This window comes from Fusarium oxysporum, chromosome 9 (genome assembly GCF_000149955.1).
Source record: "Fusarium oxysporum f. sp. lycopersici 4287 chromosome 9, whole genome shotgun sequence".
NCBI classification, from domain to species: domain Eukaryota; kingdom Fungi; phylum Ascomycota; class Sordariomycetes; order Hypocreales; family Nectriaceae; genus Fusarium; species Fusarium oxysporum.
Window position 1 is genome coordinate 933,744 of NC_030994.1, and position 17,057 is coordinate 950,800.

Below are 17,057 nucleotides of genomic sequence, written 5' to 3' on the forward strand. Positions count from 1 at the left end.
ATTACAGCTTTACAACAAATCGGAGATGTATATATCACAACCCCTTGCTATGGCGTGATATATCGCATCTGAGGCACAATCAAGGGTCTGGTCTGACAAACGTGCCGCATGTGGAGCATATCGGCCGCTAAAATCCTCCGACTCAACGACAAAACGTCTTTAAATCTTTTCTTTTTTCTATATTTCGCCTCCCTCACTTGTCGCATACGACAATAGATCATCTCCTCCGCTTCTCCTGTCGTTACACTTGCGCTGTTTTCTGCATTGAGTTGTTACCATGTCTGTCCCTCGTGTAAAGCGTGTGGCGGTCATCGGCGCCGGACCAGCGGGTGCTATTGCGGTTGATGCTTTGGTGCAAGAGAAGACTTTTGATCTTATTAGGGTTTTTGAACGCCGTGAAGGGCCTGGAGGATGTTGGTAAGTTATCAGATTTCTAGTAAAATACCAGATTATATGGTGAGAGAATTTGAGCTGACGATGCAAGGATTGGTGATACAACTCAACCTCCAACAATCTCAAATCTGGCAAAGCTCGCAGATCGTACAGCAGATGAGCAACTGCCCATCCCTGAGACTTTACCAACACTTCTTCCCAAGTCCACGCAACCACGCCATGAAGAATCATCTCTGTACCCATACCTAGAAACCAACGTTGACACATCCACCATGGAGTTCACACAAGAGCCCATCCCCGAAATCCGCAGTGAGAGATCAATCGGGATGCACGGCCCCGAGACGCCCTTTCGGCACTGGAAAGTCATGCGTGACTACATCGCAGGTATCTTGCATCGTAACCACTACCAAGATCTCATCTCGTACAACACCACCGTGGAACATGTTGAGAAGACTGGTGATGAGTGGAAGGTTGTGTTGAGAAAGGAGGGAAAGAAGCAGGATTACTGGTGGAGTGAGACTTTTGATGCTGTGGTTGTGGCGAGCGGTCATTACTGGGTGCCGTATATTCCGGCTGTGGAGGGCTTGGAGCAGTTTGAGAAGACGAGGCCGGGGAGTGTGGTGCACAGCAAGCACTTCCGAGGGCGAGACTCTTTTCACGGCAAGGTAAGTTGTACGACCTTAAGACAGTGACAGTACTAATTTGCGTGCACAGAGAGTCGTTGTTGTGGGTGCTTCTGTATCAGCGGCTGATATCGCAGTTGATCTCGTCGACACAGCCAAATCACCAATTCACTGCGTCACCATCGGCCACACCACAAACGTCTTCTTTGGCGACACAGCCTTTGACCACCCCAAGATCCAGCAACACCCATCTATCGCCAAAGTCGTCAACCGAACAGTGCACTTCATCGACGGAACCAGCGTTGCAGATGTAGACCACATCATCTTCGGCACAGGCTACAGCTGGACCCTCCCATTCCTCCCCTCCCTCCCCGTCCGCAACAATCGCGTCCCCGGTCTATACCAACACATCGTATGGCAGAAAGATCCGACAATTCTCTTCGTCGGCGCAGTAGGCGCAGGTCTCACGTTCAAGATCTTCGAGTGGCAAGCCGTCTACGCAGCTCGTATCCTCGCAGGCCGAGCGACTGTACCTTCACAGGAGGAGATGCAGAGGTGGGAGGATGAGAGGATACAGACACACGGCGATGGACCAAAGTTCTCTGTTGTGTTTCCGGACTTTGAGGATTACTTTGAGGCGGTGAGGGAGCTTGCGGGTGAGGGTGAGGCAGGGGTGGGACGCAAGTTGCCCAAGTTTAGGAGGGAGTGGTTTAGGAATTTTATAGAGGGTACGGAGTTGAGGAAGGGATTGTGGAGGAGGTGGAATGCGAAGGCGAAGGCGGATCTTGAGAAGGATGGTGTGAAGGCGAGGTTGTAGATGGATTTGGACTGTAGAGTAGATATTGTGTTTGATCTAGATTTAGACGTATAAATAGAGCAGGAATATAGAACTCCGATCAAAGAGCCAGAAATTGACCATATCTGGTCACCATGTTCGGAGCACTGAATGTCTCGTGTACATTAACAAGGTGCCGGAGTTCAAAGTGCTGGAGAGGTTCACGCCTTACCATCTCTTTTCCCGCCTCAAAAACCAGTGATGCTAGCTATGAGTGCATATATTTGCGAGAATAAAATATCGAATCAAGGCTCTACAGGGCCACTATATAATATGTATTTCCAGGTTAAACAGCTTAGTTTTAATGAATTGACGTTGTTATCCGTATAGCTTACCCCATACCCCGGATTTTCAAGGTGGAGCTTCCAGGGGATGTCATGAACTTAACATGCCGGCAATGAATTTCCATTTAGTAATAGTTTGCTTCGGTCGAGCCTCTCAAAAACTTGGAGGACAGAGTTACACGAAACAGAAGACGAGGCGTCATTAGTGAGCATGTGGTTTGGGTGTGCACCCCGCATCTTGCCGGAGATCAATAGTGAGCCATGACTTCTGGAAGCTTTCTGACATGAGCTGTAAGAAGAAGGTTTACGTTCTGAGATGATAAGAAACGTTGAGCTGTTTAATGTTACTGTTTGAGACATCTGAGCTTTGAATGTTGAATTCTTATCGTAGTTAGGCTTGATAAGCGAGTGCCGAGATGCGAGTTGGTGGAGTATCGGGATCGATGCTTGACTCCACCAAATGTCCACTTGAGCTCTAGAATGTGACCCAGGATATGGATATATAGTTTTTGTTTCCGCGTTGAAGAGCACATTATGAGGCATTGACCTCAATACGATACAAGCTGTTCATAAGATAGAAGAGTTCAGAACATCGCTCAGACGTATACGTCTCATCTCGGCTTCCAAAGCCTATCTTTTAGGGGGAAACAAATAGCTTCACCTCTTATCAGCGTTACGTCGTCACAGTGAACCAAGAATTAGCGTCTGTTAGTGGCTGATAGTGATGCACTTCCCCGCGTTTTTATCTCGTCCAATGGTCCAGGGCCTGGAGATACGTTGCCACGCCCCCCATGTCCCTTCTCGAATCCCCATTAATGACCAACACCTCCATGTTCTTGCGAGGACGATCTTCTCTCCTTTTCATTTCATAGCTCCAACCTCTTCGTTTTTACCAAGTTAAGAGGCGCAAAATGCAGACGAAAACATCAACAAAGACAAATTGCAGAAGAGCTTCAAAGACCAAGAATGGTCCTAATCCACGATCACGCTCAGGTTGTGTTACTTGCAAGGCAAAGCATGTAGGTCAATCTGCTTGTTCTTTTTCGCTTGTTCTGAGAACGCATACTCACTATCCAGACAAAATGCGACGAAACAAGACCCGAGTGTCTGAGATGTATTCACAAAGGCGTTAAATGCGGCGGGTACTGGAAAGAGTTTAAATGGTCCTTCAAACATCAACCTGGCGAAGTAAACTTTGAGTTCGCGGCCCCGACCTCACCAACGTCTTCGCGAAGAAGTTCGACTATGCAACCCGAGCCGTCATTCGTAGCGACACCTTCTGCGGTATTCGATGTTCCGCTAGATACACCTGCTCCAGCGCTGGCTGAGGAGTTGCCAATTGAAGACAACACTTCAATCCTTGGTGACGCGAGTTGGACGACAAGTTCTTGTACCGAGTCGGATAACGATATCTTTGCGCGGTCGAATTCCATCGTTGAAGAGAATCTAAGCGACATGACGGTCCAGAATGTCGAAATGACATCTCAAGCTCTTACGCCGACGAATGAATCTCAATACTTTGAAGGAACGCCGCTCACTGTTGGTCTCATAACCGACACTTCATCCCTCCTCATCAGCAACTGGTTCGAACAAGTCTGTACATTATGGTCTGGTTTCGATTCAGACTTTAACCTCAATCGAAAACTCGCTCTTGAGCTATGCACGAGTTCACAATCTGTGTTTAGTTCGCTGCAGAGCATGTCTGCTGGATTCTTGTCTACGCGATTACCGCACATGAAGCAATCGGCTATGTATTTCCTGCAAGCGGCCACCGGATCAGTTCTTTCAGAGGCAGAAGAGATTATTCAGAACCCAGCCGTCGATAACATGCCCGCTGGTGCATTATTCTCACTATTTTGTCTGGGAACGACGGTGTGTTGGGTTGATGCGAGACAATTAGGTCTACCATTCTTCCGATCAGCTCGCAAGATCTTAAATCGCCTCAACCGCCGTATTTCATCACTTTCAGCAAAGGACCTCGAACTTTTATCCTTCTTCAACAGAAGTCTAACATACTGTGAAATGCTCCTCGCAGCAGTTAACCAAGACGACACAGCTCTCGACACCGATGATCCAGTCACAGGCCCTCAAACCGACTCCTCAATGCAACTAGCCGAGCGATACATGGACAACTCACCACACCCGTGGACTGGCATTTCCCCGCTTGCATCTCAGCTCTTTGCACAAGCGATAAGGCTCTGCCGAAGCTTCCGAAGAAATCTGAAACTACCGAAAGAAACAGGGCGGGATTTCCAGCGAGCTCTGGAGGAGATCCAAGAGGCGCAGCGGTTGGAGGAGAAGCTTCTGGGGCTTGAGTTCCAGAATACCCTTTGTGTTGCTAACACGGGAGATTATCGGACACCGTCGCTTCATCTTGCGCAGGTCGCTGAGGCTTATAAACTCGCTGCGTTGCTGCAGCTGTATCAGACGTTCCCGGATCTGGTGGCTTTGCGATTACCGACCGATTCTGTTCATGCGAATAGTCGACATATTCCTTGGGAGGAGTGGATTATTCCGTTGAGTCTCCGTCTTGTTAATGTTTTGGAGCATATTCCGCCCAATTCTGGCACACGCTGTATCCAGCCTTTGCTGTACATCACCGCGAGTACTAGCCTTCGCTACGATACCACGACGATGCTTGACATTTCTACCTCTTCATTCAATACAGGCATCGGCTCGTCAAACTTCCAGACGGATCCCTTCTCTATGGATATGCTAGGTACTTCACCGCCACCTGCCAACCTAATATCCCGCATGTCCCTCGACATTAGTAACGCTCGGCATTTCATCACCGGTCGGCTGAACATGTTGGAGAGCAGTTTACCGCCGAAACCAGTCATGATGGCGAAGGAACTTATCAAAGCGATATGGGATGCTTATGATAGTGAAGCACCTGGGTCGGCTTCGGTGCATTGGGTGGACGTGATGGAGGATAACAACTTGAGATCAATGTTTGGTTAGGTGACTGCAAATAAGATTGTTTATTGGATCAATGTTGGAGTTTATAGGGAGATATCACAGTATGAGTTTAACTCGGGTTATTGGCTTAATTGAGAGCTTCATATATGGAAGCATTCTAATCTATCAGATCCCGCTATCCAAGCCCTTCCCATCTATAGATCGCCCATCTTTCTCGCACCAGTATAAAACGCCAACCCTGTATCCGGCGAAGAGAAAGTAAGCGTAGCGCCATTGGGGATATAAAACACGTCCCCAGCCTTGGCCTCGACCTTTTGGCCCGTCGAGTCCTCAATGACAAAGTTTCCCTCAAGGATGATCTTGCACTCGTCGTACTTGTATGTGTATGTGAGAGGCTCGCCCTTGTTGACGCGGAAAAGACCCATGGCCAGGGGCTTCTCGGCGCCTTCGGGCGTGGAGTGGATGTCGCCGATGAAAGTGTTTCCGCCTGAGAGAGGGGGGATCTCGAATTTGGATTGAGCTTGGGCGAAGTGCTTGAAGGAGGCCATTTTGATAGTCTTTTGGAGATTGACTTTTAAGGGTTTGTTTAGGTGAAGAGATGGAATGTTTGAGACAGAAGTAGATTGCTTGATGCTAGATACAGACAATCGAGGAAGAGTCCCTTTCATATACCCATCTCTCAAGCCTCAATCCTCCTCGAGATACTTACTCTAGTTTCACACATAAGCGGCGAGGTTAGCCATCACCAAACATTCATTCCCTCTTTGGAGCAATGTTACCGGAGTGTTTGCGGGGAATGATAAGATGGCGATAGCATGGTTTTTCCTATTTGGGTCAAGTTGTCCGGTTCGAAGATTGTGGGGTTTTCGGGAGGCGGAGGTCGCGGGGCGTGGAGCGTCCGTTTGGAGAAGCGATTTCCGGTTTGTGAAATGATAGATACGTAACTTGTTTTTACGAGAGGGAGTGATAGTGGGATGGTGGGTTAAAATGGGTGGTATGGCTGCTAGGAGTGTTGAGGGTTGTGTATATATGTGTTGACTTACACGGTTGTTTCACAGCACAAGTATCTTCTATTGTAATTGCATCTCAAGATAGGTCGCCCTCGCCTTTCTACATGATCATGGACTTTACATTATCCTCCTTCGGCCCTCATGAAGCCGTCATACTCCTCAGCATCATAACAAGCCTCGCCCTTCTCGGCTACAAGCTCAACGACATCATCCAAAGCCGCAAAAGCTTCCGCTACAAAAGCAAACTCCCTCCCGTATCATCAAACTACCAACCCAGCGACTACAAAACCCCCATCCCAGAGCCCTACCCCAACTGGTCCATCGACAAGACCAAGCCCCTTCCCTACAGAGCATTCCGCTATGGCCCCAACTACCAAGTCACCATGGGTCTGCGGACGTGTCCCGTAGAGGAGTGGATTGAGCTGGATAACCACTATCCGAAATACCACGCTGATAAAGCTGCGAGGATCAAGGAGAGGGGGACCAAGTGTGTTGATACGCACCCTGATGCGTATCCTGCTGCTATTGAGCTTCTGCAGGAGTTGGCTGATTATCTACCCGCGAGATATCCGAGTCTTTTTGAACGGACGGCTGTTGGGATCAAGAATAAATGGTCGGGCGAAGACTTCAATATTATTGAGCGTCCACTAGCTGAAGATCCCATGGCCATCTGCGCCCGCCTCATTCAAGACGATCTCGCCATCATGGTCGAGCGTCCTGATGGTCAATACTATCTCCTCGCTGGTGCCATTCTCCTCGCTGGCTTCTGGCGTCTCTCAGATAAATACGGCATGTCCCTCTCCGAGATCCACACATCAGGCGACGTCCCCCATTTCAAGGAAAAGCTCGAGACAGGAATGTGCAAGTTCTTCAAACGCCTGCGCCCAGAAACAGTGTACAACCGCAACAACTACTTCCTCCAAGTCGACGACAGTCTAGCCTGGAGCTGGAGTATCGGCAGTGAAGACGCACCCTCTGTGAGCTGGAGCACCGCTGAGAAGGACAAGGCGATTGAGCACCACATGTTTCGCTCTGAGCGACAGTCTCTGAGGCGGTTGCCAAAGACTGGTGGTGTGGTGTTTACCATTCGAACGTATTTTCACCCTGTGACGGAGATTGCGCAGGAGGATCATGTTCCCGGGAGATTGGCGAGTGCGGTTAGGAGTTGGGATGACAAGGTTGCGAACTACAAGGGGAAGCAGAAGTATGGTGAGGTGCTGTTGGAGTATCTTGATAGAGAGCATGAGAAGCAGTTGGCGAGGGGGTTGGATGTTGAGAAGGAGGGTGAGATTAGGAAATACCCTTGGTAGATGGCCATTCTGAGTTGATCGAGCCATCTTATGTCTGTTATGCAATATTTCGATAGATGACCTAGCCATAAACGAAGCATTCATTTGAACTTTTACAATAAAAATTCTCATAACGAAGATGAACACTCATTGTTAATGCTCGACTTGTTCAACCTTGCTGAGTCTCCTCTTTCCCAGCTGCGTGCTTATCAACTTGTCGAATGAAGCCATCACAAGTTATCGAGCTCAGAGATTACAAAACGCATATGAAATAAATTAAATACTGCTATATAAGATCGTCACTCAATTGACAGTCCACTTCCTCTCCCACCCTGGGAAGAACGGATTCTCCGCCAATGTAGTAACCTCCCAATCCTTCGGGATCAACCCCTTCTCAATCTGCTCCCTCTCCCATTTCCTCAGCGTCGGCTTCGTAACATGCTCAACATGCCATGTCCCCTTGTACTTCATAATATTCTCCTTGCCCTCATTCAACACCTTCAAGACCAGAGAGGGAACGTGCGGCTCATCTCTGAACTCGGTCATTGGCGTGAATAAGGCCTTGAAGTTGAAGACGATAGCGCCTGAAAGAGGTAGGCGACGCAGGGTCTGCCAGTCAACTCGAAGGGAGATGTCTTCTTCGGTAAGAGAGGGGTATTGAACTTCTCGAGTCTTGAACTCGGGGTCTTCGGAGGGGATGAAGAGCGGTTGACCGACTTCGAGACCCCAGGACCCGCGCTGGATGGGACTGTTGGTAGGCATTTTTGTGAAGAATCTGTCATCCAGTTAGCAACGTATCAATGTGGCAGGCTGAAAGCTGACGTACCGGTCCATGCTAAACTCCATCTTCTCCTTGTAATCAGGCACAGGGGCGTGTATCTCTGGCAATCCCAGTCCAATCTTCTCACTCAGTTTCCATCCGACAGAAGAACAAATCACGCCAGCTCTGAAACAATACCGTCCTGTCGCAGGATCCCGCAGTGTGAGTGCAAAGTCCTCGGGGACGTGGTTGAGAAGGAAGAGCAAGGGCTCGGTCTCATCAAGATCTTCCTTGACTGCCAGAATGTGATTGACAAATACTTTGCCGTGGAGTTCAAATGCTTGGGGATACCGCGCGCAGAGGAACTGAATCACCATCTCCATGAGCTCTTTACATGCTAGCTCAGAGCCGGGTAAGGCCTGCAGGACATCTTTGCCGTGTTTTGCGTAGAGGCTTTGTCGCTGGGCGACGCGTTCGCGATATGTGTTCTCTATCTCTAGCCAGAAGTCTGGATCCATCTTCTTCAACGCTTTAAATGGTGTTAGTCATTCGTCGCTGTATTCGAGGCTATGGAGTAGCACTTACACATGGTCTGGTGATAAGCCCACCGGAATGGGCGATATGGTCTCGGCATTGCCTTGTCGACATTGAAGCTTTTGAGAGGCTCTGGTAAGGGAACACCTGACAGCTTGGCATAGTCCGGGAAGTCTCCGAGTCGTCTGATCTCACCAACACTGAAGCTGGTGAAGTTGAATGTGCTGGGATTGGCATGACGATAGTCCTCATCCAGTCTCAGAAGAGGCTTTGATGCCACAGAAAGGTCAACATCGTCAGAGCCAAAGCCTGGCGATATCTCAGGGAGAGCGTGTCTTTGCGATGGAGGATAGACAGTAGTATAATCTACTGGAGCAGTCTTCTTTACAGGTTCTGGTGGGGGAGATGATGGATACGCATATCGATTAAGAGCCTTTCGCTTGTACACAAGAGCATGAGCCAAGAGACCCAAACACGCACAAGCACTGGCACAAAACGATACCACAAGTACAGTATGAACCGTATTAGGATGAAGACTTTCTGAAAAGACAAGCATGATGAAGAATATCCTTCACAAGCAAACAATGGTATTGAATAGTTACAGAGTCACGATCATCTACACAGCAGCCTTCTTTTTCTTTATGCCATACCTGTTTCTACGTCAAGCATATCGTCAAGATAAACGCCAGCGAAACCCAAATCTGGTTACATTTCGAGGACGCCTGCGGGTTAACATAACCCTTTTGGGATGGTCAAATGAGAGTCGAAACGCGGGGTACAGTAGCGTTATCGCGGGTATGGGTGACGTAGGATTGATAGTCCCGAGATAGGGGACGTATCTACGACACGGATGGGGAAATGCTTTACGGTTGTGGTGGGTGGGGTTGGGCTTCTTATCGTGATGTTGTTGATGTTGACTGGGTCAGATGATGCTGTGTATGCTTCTGTAGCTGGACAAACACTCCGATACCCGTTCTGGATATGCATGTCCAGGTCATTTGGATAATTCCGCGTTGTATGTCCTATAATTTCATAGCGGAAAATGTTATGGTGTTAGTTTGACCTTGTGACTGGACTTGGGTAAGTGTTGGCTAACCCTTCACATCCATCCCTTTATCAGATATTGACGCCAATCAGTAGTGGAGTTGTATACAAGTTGCCCAGTCTTTCAGAGAGATGAATCTATTCTTAGCTGTAGCTAGTATCATGGCGAACCAATAAAATCATCCGAGTATATAGCTGTTTTGTCTCAAGGATGGAAGCGGCCAATAAGTTGATGGAATCCTCACACAACCCAACTTGCTTGAAATAGCTCGGCCGTCTCTTAATTTATAAGAAATATTGAGTGATATGTTCCATTCCGTTTACAATTCGCGGCATTGTTGTACGGTTCACTTTGAGTGAGCTTTATGAAGTACCGCATATTGATCAATGATTGACAATGTCTCTGTATTCATGGATTGACTAGCCATAACTCATCTAGTCATTCCGTAAGATGGAAGAATTTGGATGTATTTAATTTGAAAATAAACCAAGATACTATGTTGAATATTTGTCCCAATCTTTGCATGATAGAATTATATATGCACAACTTTTATAGCACAAACTCGAAGACCCACCGAGAGTTGTTCAGTGAGTATTGAACTACTGATTTACATAAAACCTCAACTCGGGAACTCATTACACCTGATTTTATTTGAAAGATCGGAATAGTAGTGCAGCTTACCATCACACATGTCGGAGATACAGTTAATACATCCCTGACGGGGATAGTGCTTATGTCCGCACGTCATGCAATTATATAGGGTTCTGACATTCATAACAAATCTTACGTGTTCTTCAACCTTCATCTTCCCTCTTGCAACATCAGGAAACCCAGAAATCTTCAGGAATCCTCAAAATGTGGGACACTTTCTTCTACCGCGGCGCCTTCGTCATCTCCGCCATACCTGGCCTCATCGGAATCAACTCAATGCTCCGACCGGAAGCCACCCTCAAGATCGTCAAATTCCCCATCCCGGCCGATCCTCAGAGCCGTAAGACCTGCCTATCCCTCGCACGTCTGCAAGGCGCACGCAACATTGTCGTCTCTTACCTCTTCATCAACAACGCCTTGACCGGAGACAAGAAACTTATGGGAATGGGATTACTTGGAGCCCTTTTCATGCTGGCCACTGATGGATTCGTGAGCAAATCTCTTATTGGGGGAAATGAGTGGTTTCATTGGGGATACATACCCATTTTTGTTGCTTTTATCGGTGGTTTGCTGTATTCGGAGTGAGGGATGTTAGTGCATGGTTAGCAATGGGCGATGGCGGACTTCTAGCCTTAAATCTCATATACCATCGATACTTGATGGAGCGGACCACGTCTCAATTGAAGATGATACTTCTTTTCTCGCCTTATCTTGTTAACGCTGCTTCAACGGAGGAGACGAGGGTTGAAACTGTAAAGGACGCTCTGGCTATATTGCTCTTTGAAATGAAACTTTTGTTATCTGGCACTTTGATGATTTATCTATAGCCCAGCCACTTCTGCTTAGCTGAGTCAGATAATTCAATCCCGAAACCCGTCCGTGTTGGTTCTTTGTTGTTGAACAATTCGGTTTCTAATAGTTGTTTTTATATCAACTTTATTGACCTTTGTACTGACTGAGCTTTGATAGAATTGTATCTAATAATGATAACTATTTCCAGTCGGAAGGCTATAGGTATTTGGACTCTATCCCAGTATACTATCGTAAAGAAAGTCCATTCATGGCCAGACTATCCTTCAAGGACCACTACTTACGACTTCAACATACCATACAGAGACTGAACCAGTTAATCGATCACCGAGGCATACCTGTCGCTGGAAGGTAAAGCAGAAAACCTCTTTGTTGCACTTAGATGACTGTCCCATCGAAATTCCACCCTGTTATTTCATCACCATGACTCCCTAGCCTTAAAAGAGCTATGACGACTGGGAGTATGCGTGAGCAAGACAACACAGTTGGCACCTGCTTCTCACTTCAAGACCGAATCTCTGCCAATAACAGCTCCAAATCGAAGAACTCCTCCTCATCCTCCGGTGATAAACCTTCTGAAGACGGCAACGGCAACTCCAGAGATGGGCTCAAGTCCACTGGCGTCATTTCGAGTTCTGAAGCAAGCGTCTTATCCAGACAGACAGTCGTCCACCACAGCCGAAGCATGTGCTCTTTGGTGATGCATCGGCTTTTACTGTCTTGCCGCTCCAAAATCTTGGGTTGGTATATTTCTGGATCGTCAAGTTGGAGTAGCCTTGATAGTGCTACGCTCTGGCTGATGTAAATGACAGCTGCCTTCGGGTGATTTGTGTAGTGGCAGTAATAAGCCTATGCAACGGTCAGCTACTTTCATGGCTCCTCTGGAACAGAAACATTAGCTTACCATGAGATTTAAGGTCTCGAGGTTCTCCAATGTTAGAGTCTCTGAGATGATTAACAAAGACACAGCTTGTCCAAAAAGATCTAACGGAGTTGAAGGTTGATTGAAATCCCATGGGTCATTTGTCTCTTCAGACTCTTGTTTTGGCTCCTTCTCCAGAGCTTGGCCCAGAGCCAAAACAAGGGACAGTTGGCAGAACCAATTTCTATCGTCGACGTAATTTGTAGGCTGGGAGTATGTCTGCCGTATCCGATCTCTAAACCGTTGACGGAGAAACCAGTGATATTCACTGTTTGCTCCTTCAAAGATACGTAAAAGATGCATAGCTTGCTTTTCTGATGGAAGCTTTACTAACATCTGAGACCCTAAAAAGAAAGTTTTGAATCAGTCTATTTTCTGTTTTAGGGTGTTTTCATTGTTCCACTCACCTCCATCCTCAGATTCCAGACGAAAAGGAACAAATTCACCGGCTTCACCCACTCGCAGTTGCTGACATGATTCTGTCTGTATATATGGGTGTAGTAAGGCAGAAATATCTGTCAGCTTTTGTATAAAAATTTCTGCTGGGCATAGTTCTTTTATATGACTCGCTTCAGTTGTAGGAGAGAATTGGCTTGTATCGAAAAGCGCCGTTGAATCGTCCGTTCCAGCCAAGAAGCTGAACTGACTATTTATATTGGCCTTTTCTTCGATATCACGAAGATAACTCTCTGGCACTGTGATGAATTTGTCTTTCTTTGGATATACGCATTCTCTATTTCGTTGAATGCACCGGTGACATGGAATATCTACATATGATCAACAATGGCTTTGGATGGACAAATTGAAATACGCACCTCCACTGCATTTTAACTTTTGAGAATGGCATGCCGTGCAGGCCACGAGCTTGCGACCCTGAAATTTGCCCATGTTTAGTGCGGTGTGATAAGTACCGAGATGCCGGATAATGACGAGTCACATATGTGATACTCCACTAGGAAACCTCGAGTCCCTTGTAAGAGCCACCAAATGGTCATGCAAGTTAATAAACAAATCGGTGTTTACTTAGAAGAATAAAAAGCAAAACTGAGACCATTTGCGGCTTTATACGAAAACAACTCAATGACTGGTAAATGACCCAATGGATCAAGATTGGCCGCTTGCAGTGCCCTATAGGTACTTAACTAAGATAAGTACCGTAACGGCCAACTCAGACGCCGTAGTGCTACCGACGGGCGGGCATTCACGGCATTGGGTTACAGATCCTCCGTCTAAAACGGGTAGTAAACTTCCATTCCCTCAGTCAATGAGGAAATTAACTCAAACATCGCCACGGAGAAGATGAAGTGAGAAAACAGAGCCGCCAGAGGAAACAACGCTAAATCTCAAGATAGCTCAAACTTTAGCGTTCCCACGTAGATCCATACAAGCGGATCTCTCCAACTAACTAGTGCATTGTCATGTGATGATTTCTATTCCCTGTCTAGGCCTACATTGGCGGATCTATTGTTTGAAGATTCCCAGCCGTGAGATGTGAGTAAACTAAATATCTACTACATCTACACCCCCTAGAGACGACTACGGCTCCACGTCCAAGGCAGCTTTCCATCCGCTGGAGCATTTCTCCCCTTCCAACCCGTCAACTCGTTCAAGTCTCTGCGGGGAAAGGGATGAGGATCTTGGAAATCATCGGGCTTCTTTCCGAACTTCCAGCTCCAGAGATTCTTGAGGCCTGAATCGAGGGAATCCTCTAAAAGGTCGACTACGTACTTTCCAATGATTGGGAGAAACTTGAACCCGTGGTTTGAGCCAGCTGTGGCTATGTAGAGATTCTTTGTGTCGGGATAAGGGCAGATGCGGAAGTTGAGATCTGAGGCCATGCCGTCCCTGTAAAGTTGTTAGGTATAAGTGGTTTGATAAGGAGGATTACTTACCAGCATTGACGAGTGTGGACAAAGGGTCGATCTGCGAGCTCAGGGATCATTTCTCGAACAAACTTTCGAATCTCGACTTCGAGTTCCCTGGGGCATCCATCGAAAGGATAGTCACCCACTGAATGTAAGACTGAAGCGCCGGAGTGCACATGGTTGAAATAGTTGGTCACAAGCCGAACACTGCATAGCTTGATGAGGCCGTTCTCGTCGGGAGGAAAGATGATGCCTATTCACCATTAGCACTCCAATCATCCCAAGTTTCAGTGTCAAATACCCTGCTCAAAGTCATCAATGATGGGAATGTCCTTGTACTTTTCAATCTCATGTGGCTCCAGCTTCATCACACAGATTACCGAAGTCTCCGCTCTGACATCAGTTCTAGCTCCCTCGACAAGAGCCGGGAGACCTGCTCCAGCTGCGACAATGACCTTATCGGCGCGATGAATCTCCCCGTTAGCGGCGACGGCACCCTTGCAGGTTCCATCCTCGTATACGAGCTCCTTGATCTGACCAGCATGGCCGGTGATGTACTTTGCGCCATTCTTCTCTGCAGCTTTGGCCATGCGGAGAAGGGCTTGGCCTGAGGGGACCTAGAGCAAGTCAGTATTGGGAATCGATAGATATGGAGTGTTGATGTTACCCAACCAGCCTGAGGGCTGTACAGATTAGTCCAGCCCGGGAACTCCCCAGTCAGAGCAGGCCACTTCTCTCTAATCCTCTCAACATCCAGATACTCCACTCCCTGTCTCCCCTTCTTCTCGGCCAAATCCTTAGCGTTCTCCAACCATTGATTCGTCTCCTCATGCCCACCCATGATCCATCCCGACTCGCGATACAGGCCCTTGAAGAGAGAGTCTGGATCTTTCCACACGCCAAGGGTCTCGAGACCGAGCTGGGCGTAGTACGGGTTGGGATAGTCTGCACGGATAACCTTGTTCAGGTCAGTGCCGGCTGAGTCGCGAGATGGGGCCGCGAAACGATCGACCACTGTGACGTTGGTGTAGCCGCGTTGGATGAGATGGTATGCGGTTGAGGTTCCGAAGACACCTCCGCCGATGATGAGAACAGATGGTTTACTCATTGGTGAGGCAACTTGGAGAATAGGTGAGGTGATTCTAGTTGATATCTTTTAGTTGTGTTCTACGAGATACAGGTGAATATTTATAGCCTTGAGCTGCGAGGCTGCGATGATTTGCTCGACCTTTAGCGAGTTTCCATGATTCACTATCAATTCTGTCTGATAGCCTAAGTAAGAAAATCTCTGGTCTTGTTTTCTCATTCCTCCGCACTCCCCCGCAAACAATAAAGTTTGCGGTATCTCCAACACCCCCCTGAGAGATAACATTATGTACACTCTCAGCCTTAGCGTACAGCCAATCCTTGGCGACGAATATTAACATCGGACCACCGAGCGCTAGACGCCGAGGCCCAGAATGATCATCTCTTGACGTCGGGTGTTGCTCGAAAAGAGAACCCCACCGACATGGATCTCCGGCACAGGCTGCATTAGTGGCCGAACTGACACTAACTTACACGCATTAGTTTAATTTGCAAGGAGGGTTACGATGATGGAGTGTCTTTTGGGAGGGGGATTCGGTAATATTGTGTATAATTCGCAAGGAATACTTTATGAGTTTAGTGGTCTTGACCAGGGGCCTTGGGCCAAGATGATGCGGTAAATGGTTGGCGTTCGTCTCGGTTGTTGAGCTTGAGTAGATATCATCTCTTTCCCGGGGAGAAGAGAGGGGAGGGGATTTGATTGGCTGATGGTCATGATGTTTTCTCTGTTGCGCGATGTCAGATGGAAAAGATATCACATTCAGATCTTGTGGCGAATTTGAGATGCAGGGTCTTTTCTTGCAGCCGATTTCTTTCGTCATTGGGAAGGGTTTGTTCACTAACTAAAATTGCAAAGACATCAAGGTCCACGGAGAACAAAGAGAGGTTGCTGAGAATACATATGCTTAAGTCGGTGGACAACTGTGACCGTGACTGTTTAACTACAAAGCACGAGATGGGATGCTCAAAAACAGATGGCTTAATGTAAGCATCGCTTGACAAACTGATATCTAACCGCCCAAGCTGTCAGAACCGGGACTAAACATCCGCTGTCAGTTGTTGTCTCTTCAGCCTCCCCTCTCAAAAAGTGACCTGTCCTATTCCCAACAGCCGCGTTCCAGACCCCCAAACAACGTGGCAACCGGGAGTCACCAGGTACAAGGTGACGTAGCAAAAGCACGTTTAACCGTGAATTATCGTAGCATGCGTCAGAAATCCGTCCAACTTTTGCAAGGGTGGGCTATGGCTATGCATCACGAGTCCCGCCCTTACATCTCACCGGGGTGGAAACACGGTCTGTGCGACCAAAGCCCAGAGCAAGATTATTTTTCATGTGCCGAAATCGTGTAGGTGTTTGTTGATCCCCCAGGGCCCAAGCAAGATTGACGTTTTGTATGCTACTGTAGGATAGGGTTGTATTTGGGAGATACCCTTGCTTGGATGGTGGAATGACTCTTGAGACTTGGCGGAAAGCATGGTAACGGTTTGAGACATGATTCGTGAAATCACATTTTATAGGTGATATCATGTTTTCTATTCGGTGACAAATGATGGAAGTGATTGAGATAACTACTTATATTTTGATGCCTGATGATAGCGGCAGTCGCAGAGAACAAAACAGGGAGACAATACCCCTGAAGTCAAGCCACTGACATCCAATGACAACAATGCACCACAAACATTCTGAAACCCGTACCTCAAAAGCCACTGACATTCAAGATCTGCAAGACATGCAACAAAAATTGCTTCTCCCGAGAAGAATTCATCAGAAATCAAGCTTCCATAACAATTCCATTCTTCTCGTATCGCCCACCCTGTCAATGTCAAGTGTGTCGCCTGTCACTGTTATCTCTTTTCTTTTTCCTCCTGTAGGTGTGGATGCACCGGCAACTTAGCCCATCCATTCGGCGTATTTTTATCTCTCATGGATACCGAACCATTGTTTCGGGTGCATTAGCGCCAATGTCTCTCTCTTTTTTTCCCCTCCCCCTCTGTTCACCGCATATTTTAATTTGCTTTCCTTTGTGTTAC

The 17,057-nt window shown here is 47.5% G+C and overlaps 8 protein-coding genes across 13 annotated transcripts; 4 read left to right on the forward strand and 4 right to left on the reverse strand.

The window, feature by feature from the left end:
• The first annotated feature begins 90 nt into the window (after positions 1–90).
• On the forward strand, positions 91–2,008 carry FOXG_09194 (dimethylaniline monooxygenase (N-oxide forming)). Of its 3 annotated transcripts, none has more exons than XM_018388242.1 (3): positions 91–436; positions 485–1,058; positions 1,108–2,008. In XM_018388242.1, the coding sequence occupies exons 2-3, from the start codon at positions 666–668 to the stop codon at positions 1,831–1,833; spliced, it is 1,119 nt and encodes a 372-aa protein (XP_018246268.1). In that variant the 5' UTR covers positions 91–436; positions 485–665; the 3' UTR covers positions 1,834–2,008. The 3 variants fall into 3 exon arrangements, with proteins under 3 accessions (XP_018246268.1, XP_018246266.1, XP_018246267.1); XM_018388240.1 differs by having other exon boundaries at positions 91–417; XM_018388241.1 differs by having other exon boundaries at positions 91–1,058.
• Positions 2,009–2,960: 952 nt separating this feature from the next.
• On the forward strand, positions 2,961–5,691 carry FOXG_09195 (uncharacterized protein). The gene is made up of 2 exons (XM_018388243.1): positions 2,961–3,154; positions 3,213–5,691. The coding sequence occupies exons 1-2, from the start codon at positions 3,047–3,049 to the stop codon at positions 5,094–5,096; spliced, it is 1,992 nt and encodes a 663-aa protein (XP_018246269.1). The 5' UTR covers positions 2,961–3,046; the 3' UTR covers positions 5,097–5,691.
• Positions 5,162–5,760, reverse strand: FOXG_09196 (uncharacterized protein). Its single transcript, XM_018388244.1, has one exon. The coding sequence runs from the start codon at positions 5,720–5,722 to the stop codon at positions 5,249–5,251; it is 474 nt and encodes a 157-aa protein (XP_018246270.1). The 5' UTR covers positions 5,723–5,760; the 3' UTR covers positions 5,162–5,248.
• Positions 5,761–5,988: 228 nt separating this feature from the next.
• FOXG_09197 (alpha-1,2-mannosyltransferase) lies at positions 5,989–7,493 on the forward strand. Its single transcript, XM_018388245.1, has one exon. It carries the CDS (start codon positions 6,169–6,171, stop codon positions 7,372–7,374), a length of 1,206 nt encoding a protein of 401 aa, XP_018246271.1. The 5' UTR covers positions 5,989–6,168; the 3' UTR covers positions 7,375–7,493.
• Positions 7,494–7,656: 163 nt separating this feature from the next.
• On the reverse strand, positions 7,657–9,336 carry FOXG_09198 (uncharacterized protein; the record flags this gene model as incomplete). The annotated part of the gene is made up of 3 exons (XM_018388246.1): positions 8,699–9,336; positions 8,180–8,642; positions 7,657–8,128 (listed from the first exon to the last, which is right to left on the reverse strand). Exons 1-3 carry the CDS (start codon positions 9,201–9,203, stop codon positions 7,657–7,659), a joined length of 1,440 nt encoding a protein of 479 aa, XP_018246272.1. The 5' UTR covers positions 9,204–9,336.
• Positions 9,337–10,481: 1,145 nt separating this feature from the next.
• On the forward strand, positions 10,482–11,220 carry FOXG_09199 (uncharacterized protein). The gene has a single exon (XM_018388247.1). The coding sequence runs from the start codon at positions 10,548–10,550 to the stop codon at positions 10,926–10,928; it is 381 nt and encodes a 126-aa protein (XP_018246273.1). The 5' UTR covers positions 10,482–10,547; the 3' UTR covers positions 10,929–11,220.
• Positions 11,221–11,274: 54 nt separating this feature from the next.
• On the reverse strand, positions 11,275–13,137 carry FOXG_09200 (uncharacterized protein). 2 transcript variants are annotated; one of them, XM_018388248.1, is made up of 4 exons: positions 12,891–13,137; positions 12,483–12,842; positions 12,058–12,419; positions 11,275–12,002 (listed from the first exon to the last, which is right to left on the reverse strand). In XM_018388248.1, the coding sequence occupies exons 1-4, from the start codon at positions 12,961–12,963 to the stop codon at positions 11,658–11,660; spliced, it is 1,140 nt and encodes a 379-aa protein (XP_018246274.1). In that variant the 5' UTR covers positions 12,964–13,137; the 3' UTR covers positions 11,275–11,657. The 2 variants fall into 2 exon arrangements, with proteins under 2 accessions (XP_018246274.1, XP_018246275.1); XM_018388249.1 differs by having other exon boundaries at positions 11,275–12,419.
• Positions 13,138–13,316: 179 nt separating this feature from the next.
• Positions 13,317–16,829, reverse strand: FOXG_09201 (uncharacterized protein). Of its 3 annotated transcripts, none has more exons than XM_018388251.1 (5): positions 15,594–16,829; positions 14,608–15,495; positions 14,242–14,557; positions 13,968–14,193; positions 13,317–13,920 (listed from the first exon to the last, which is right to left on the reverse strand). In XM_018388251.1, the coding sequence occupies exons 2-5, from the start codon at positions 15,046–15,048 to the stop codon at positions 13,602–13,604; spliced, it is 1,302 nt and encodes a 433-aa protein (XP_018246277.1). In that variant the 5' UTR covers positions 15,049–15,495; positions 15,594–16,829; the 3' UTR covers positions 13,317–13,601. The 3 variants fall into 3 exon arrangements, with proteins under 3 accessions (XP_018246277.1, XP_018246278.1, XP_018246276.1); XM_018388252.1 differs by having other exon boundaries at positions 14,608–15,751; positions 15,870–15,909; XM_018388250.1 differs by having other exon boundaries at positions 14,608–16,829.
• Between the last annotated feature and the right edge of the window lie 228 nt (positions 16,830–17,057).

Bases quoted from the DNA above. Each gene is read 5' to 3' on its own strand.
- FOXG_09194 (XM_018388240.1), top strand. From the start codon at position 278: ATGTCTGTCCCTCGTGTAAAGCGTGTGGCGGTCATCGGCGCCGGACCA. The intron at 418-484 runs GTAAGTTATCAG...TGACGATGCAAG, and splicing joins GAAGGGCCTGGAGGATGTTG to GATTGGTGATACAACTCAAC. The intron at 1,059-1,107 runs GTAAGTTGTACG...TTGCGTGCACAG, and splicing joins GAGACTCTTTTCACGGCAAG to AGAGTCGTTGTTGTGGGTGC.
- FOXG_09195 (XM_018388243.1), top strand. From the start codon at position 3,047: ATGCAGACGAAAACATCAACAAAGACAAATTGCAGAAGAGCTTCAAAG. The intron at 3,155-3,212 runs GTAGGTCAATCT...CTCACTATCCAG, and splicing joins TTACTTGCAAGGCAAAGCAT to ACAAAATGCGACGAAACAAG.
- FOXG_09196 (XM_018388244.1), bottom strand. From the start codon at position 5,722: ATGAAAGGGACTCTTCCTCGATTGTCTGTATCTAGCATCAAGCAATCT.
- FOXG_09197 (XM_018388245.1), top strand. From the start codon at position 6,169: ATGATCATGGACTTTACATTATCCTCCTTCGGCCCTCATGAAGCCGTC.
- FOXG_09199 (XM_018388247.1), top strand. From the start codon at position 10,548: ATGTGGGACACTTTCTTCTACCGCGGCGCCTTCGTCATCTCCGCCATA.
- FOXG_09200 (XM_018388248.1), bottom strand. From the start codon at position 12,963: ATGGGCAAATTTCAGGGTCGCAAGCTCGTGGCCTGCACGGCATGCCAT. The intron at 12,420-12,482 runs GTGAGTGGAACA...CTTTCTTTTTAG, and splicing joins TCTGGAATCTGAGGATGGAG to GGTCTCAGATGTTAGTAAAG. The intron at 12,003-12,057 runs GTAAGCTAATGT...ACCGTTGCATAG, and splicing joins TCGAGACCTTAAATCTCATG to GCTTATTACTGCCACTACAC.
- FOXG_09201 (XM_018388251.1), bottom strand. From the start codon at position 15,048: ATGAGTAAACCATCTGTTCTCATCATCGGCGGAGGTGTCTTCGGAACC. The intron at 14,558-14,607 runs GTAACATCAACA...GACTTGCTCTAG, and splicing joins ACAGCCCTCAGGCTGGTTGG to GTCCCCTCAGGCCAAGCCCT. The intron at 13,921-13,967 runs GTAAGTAATCCT...ACAACTTTACAG, and splicing joins GTCCACACTCGTCAATGCTG to GGACGGCATGGCCTCAGATC.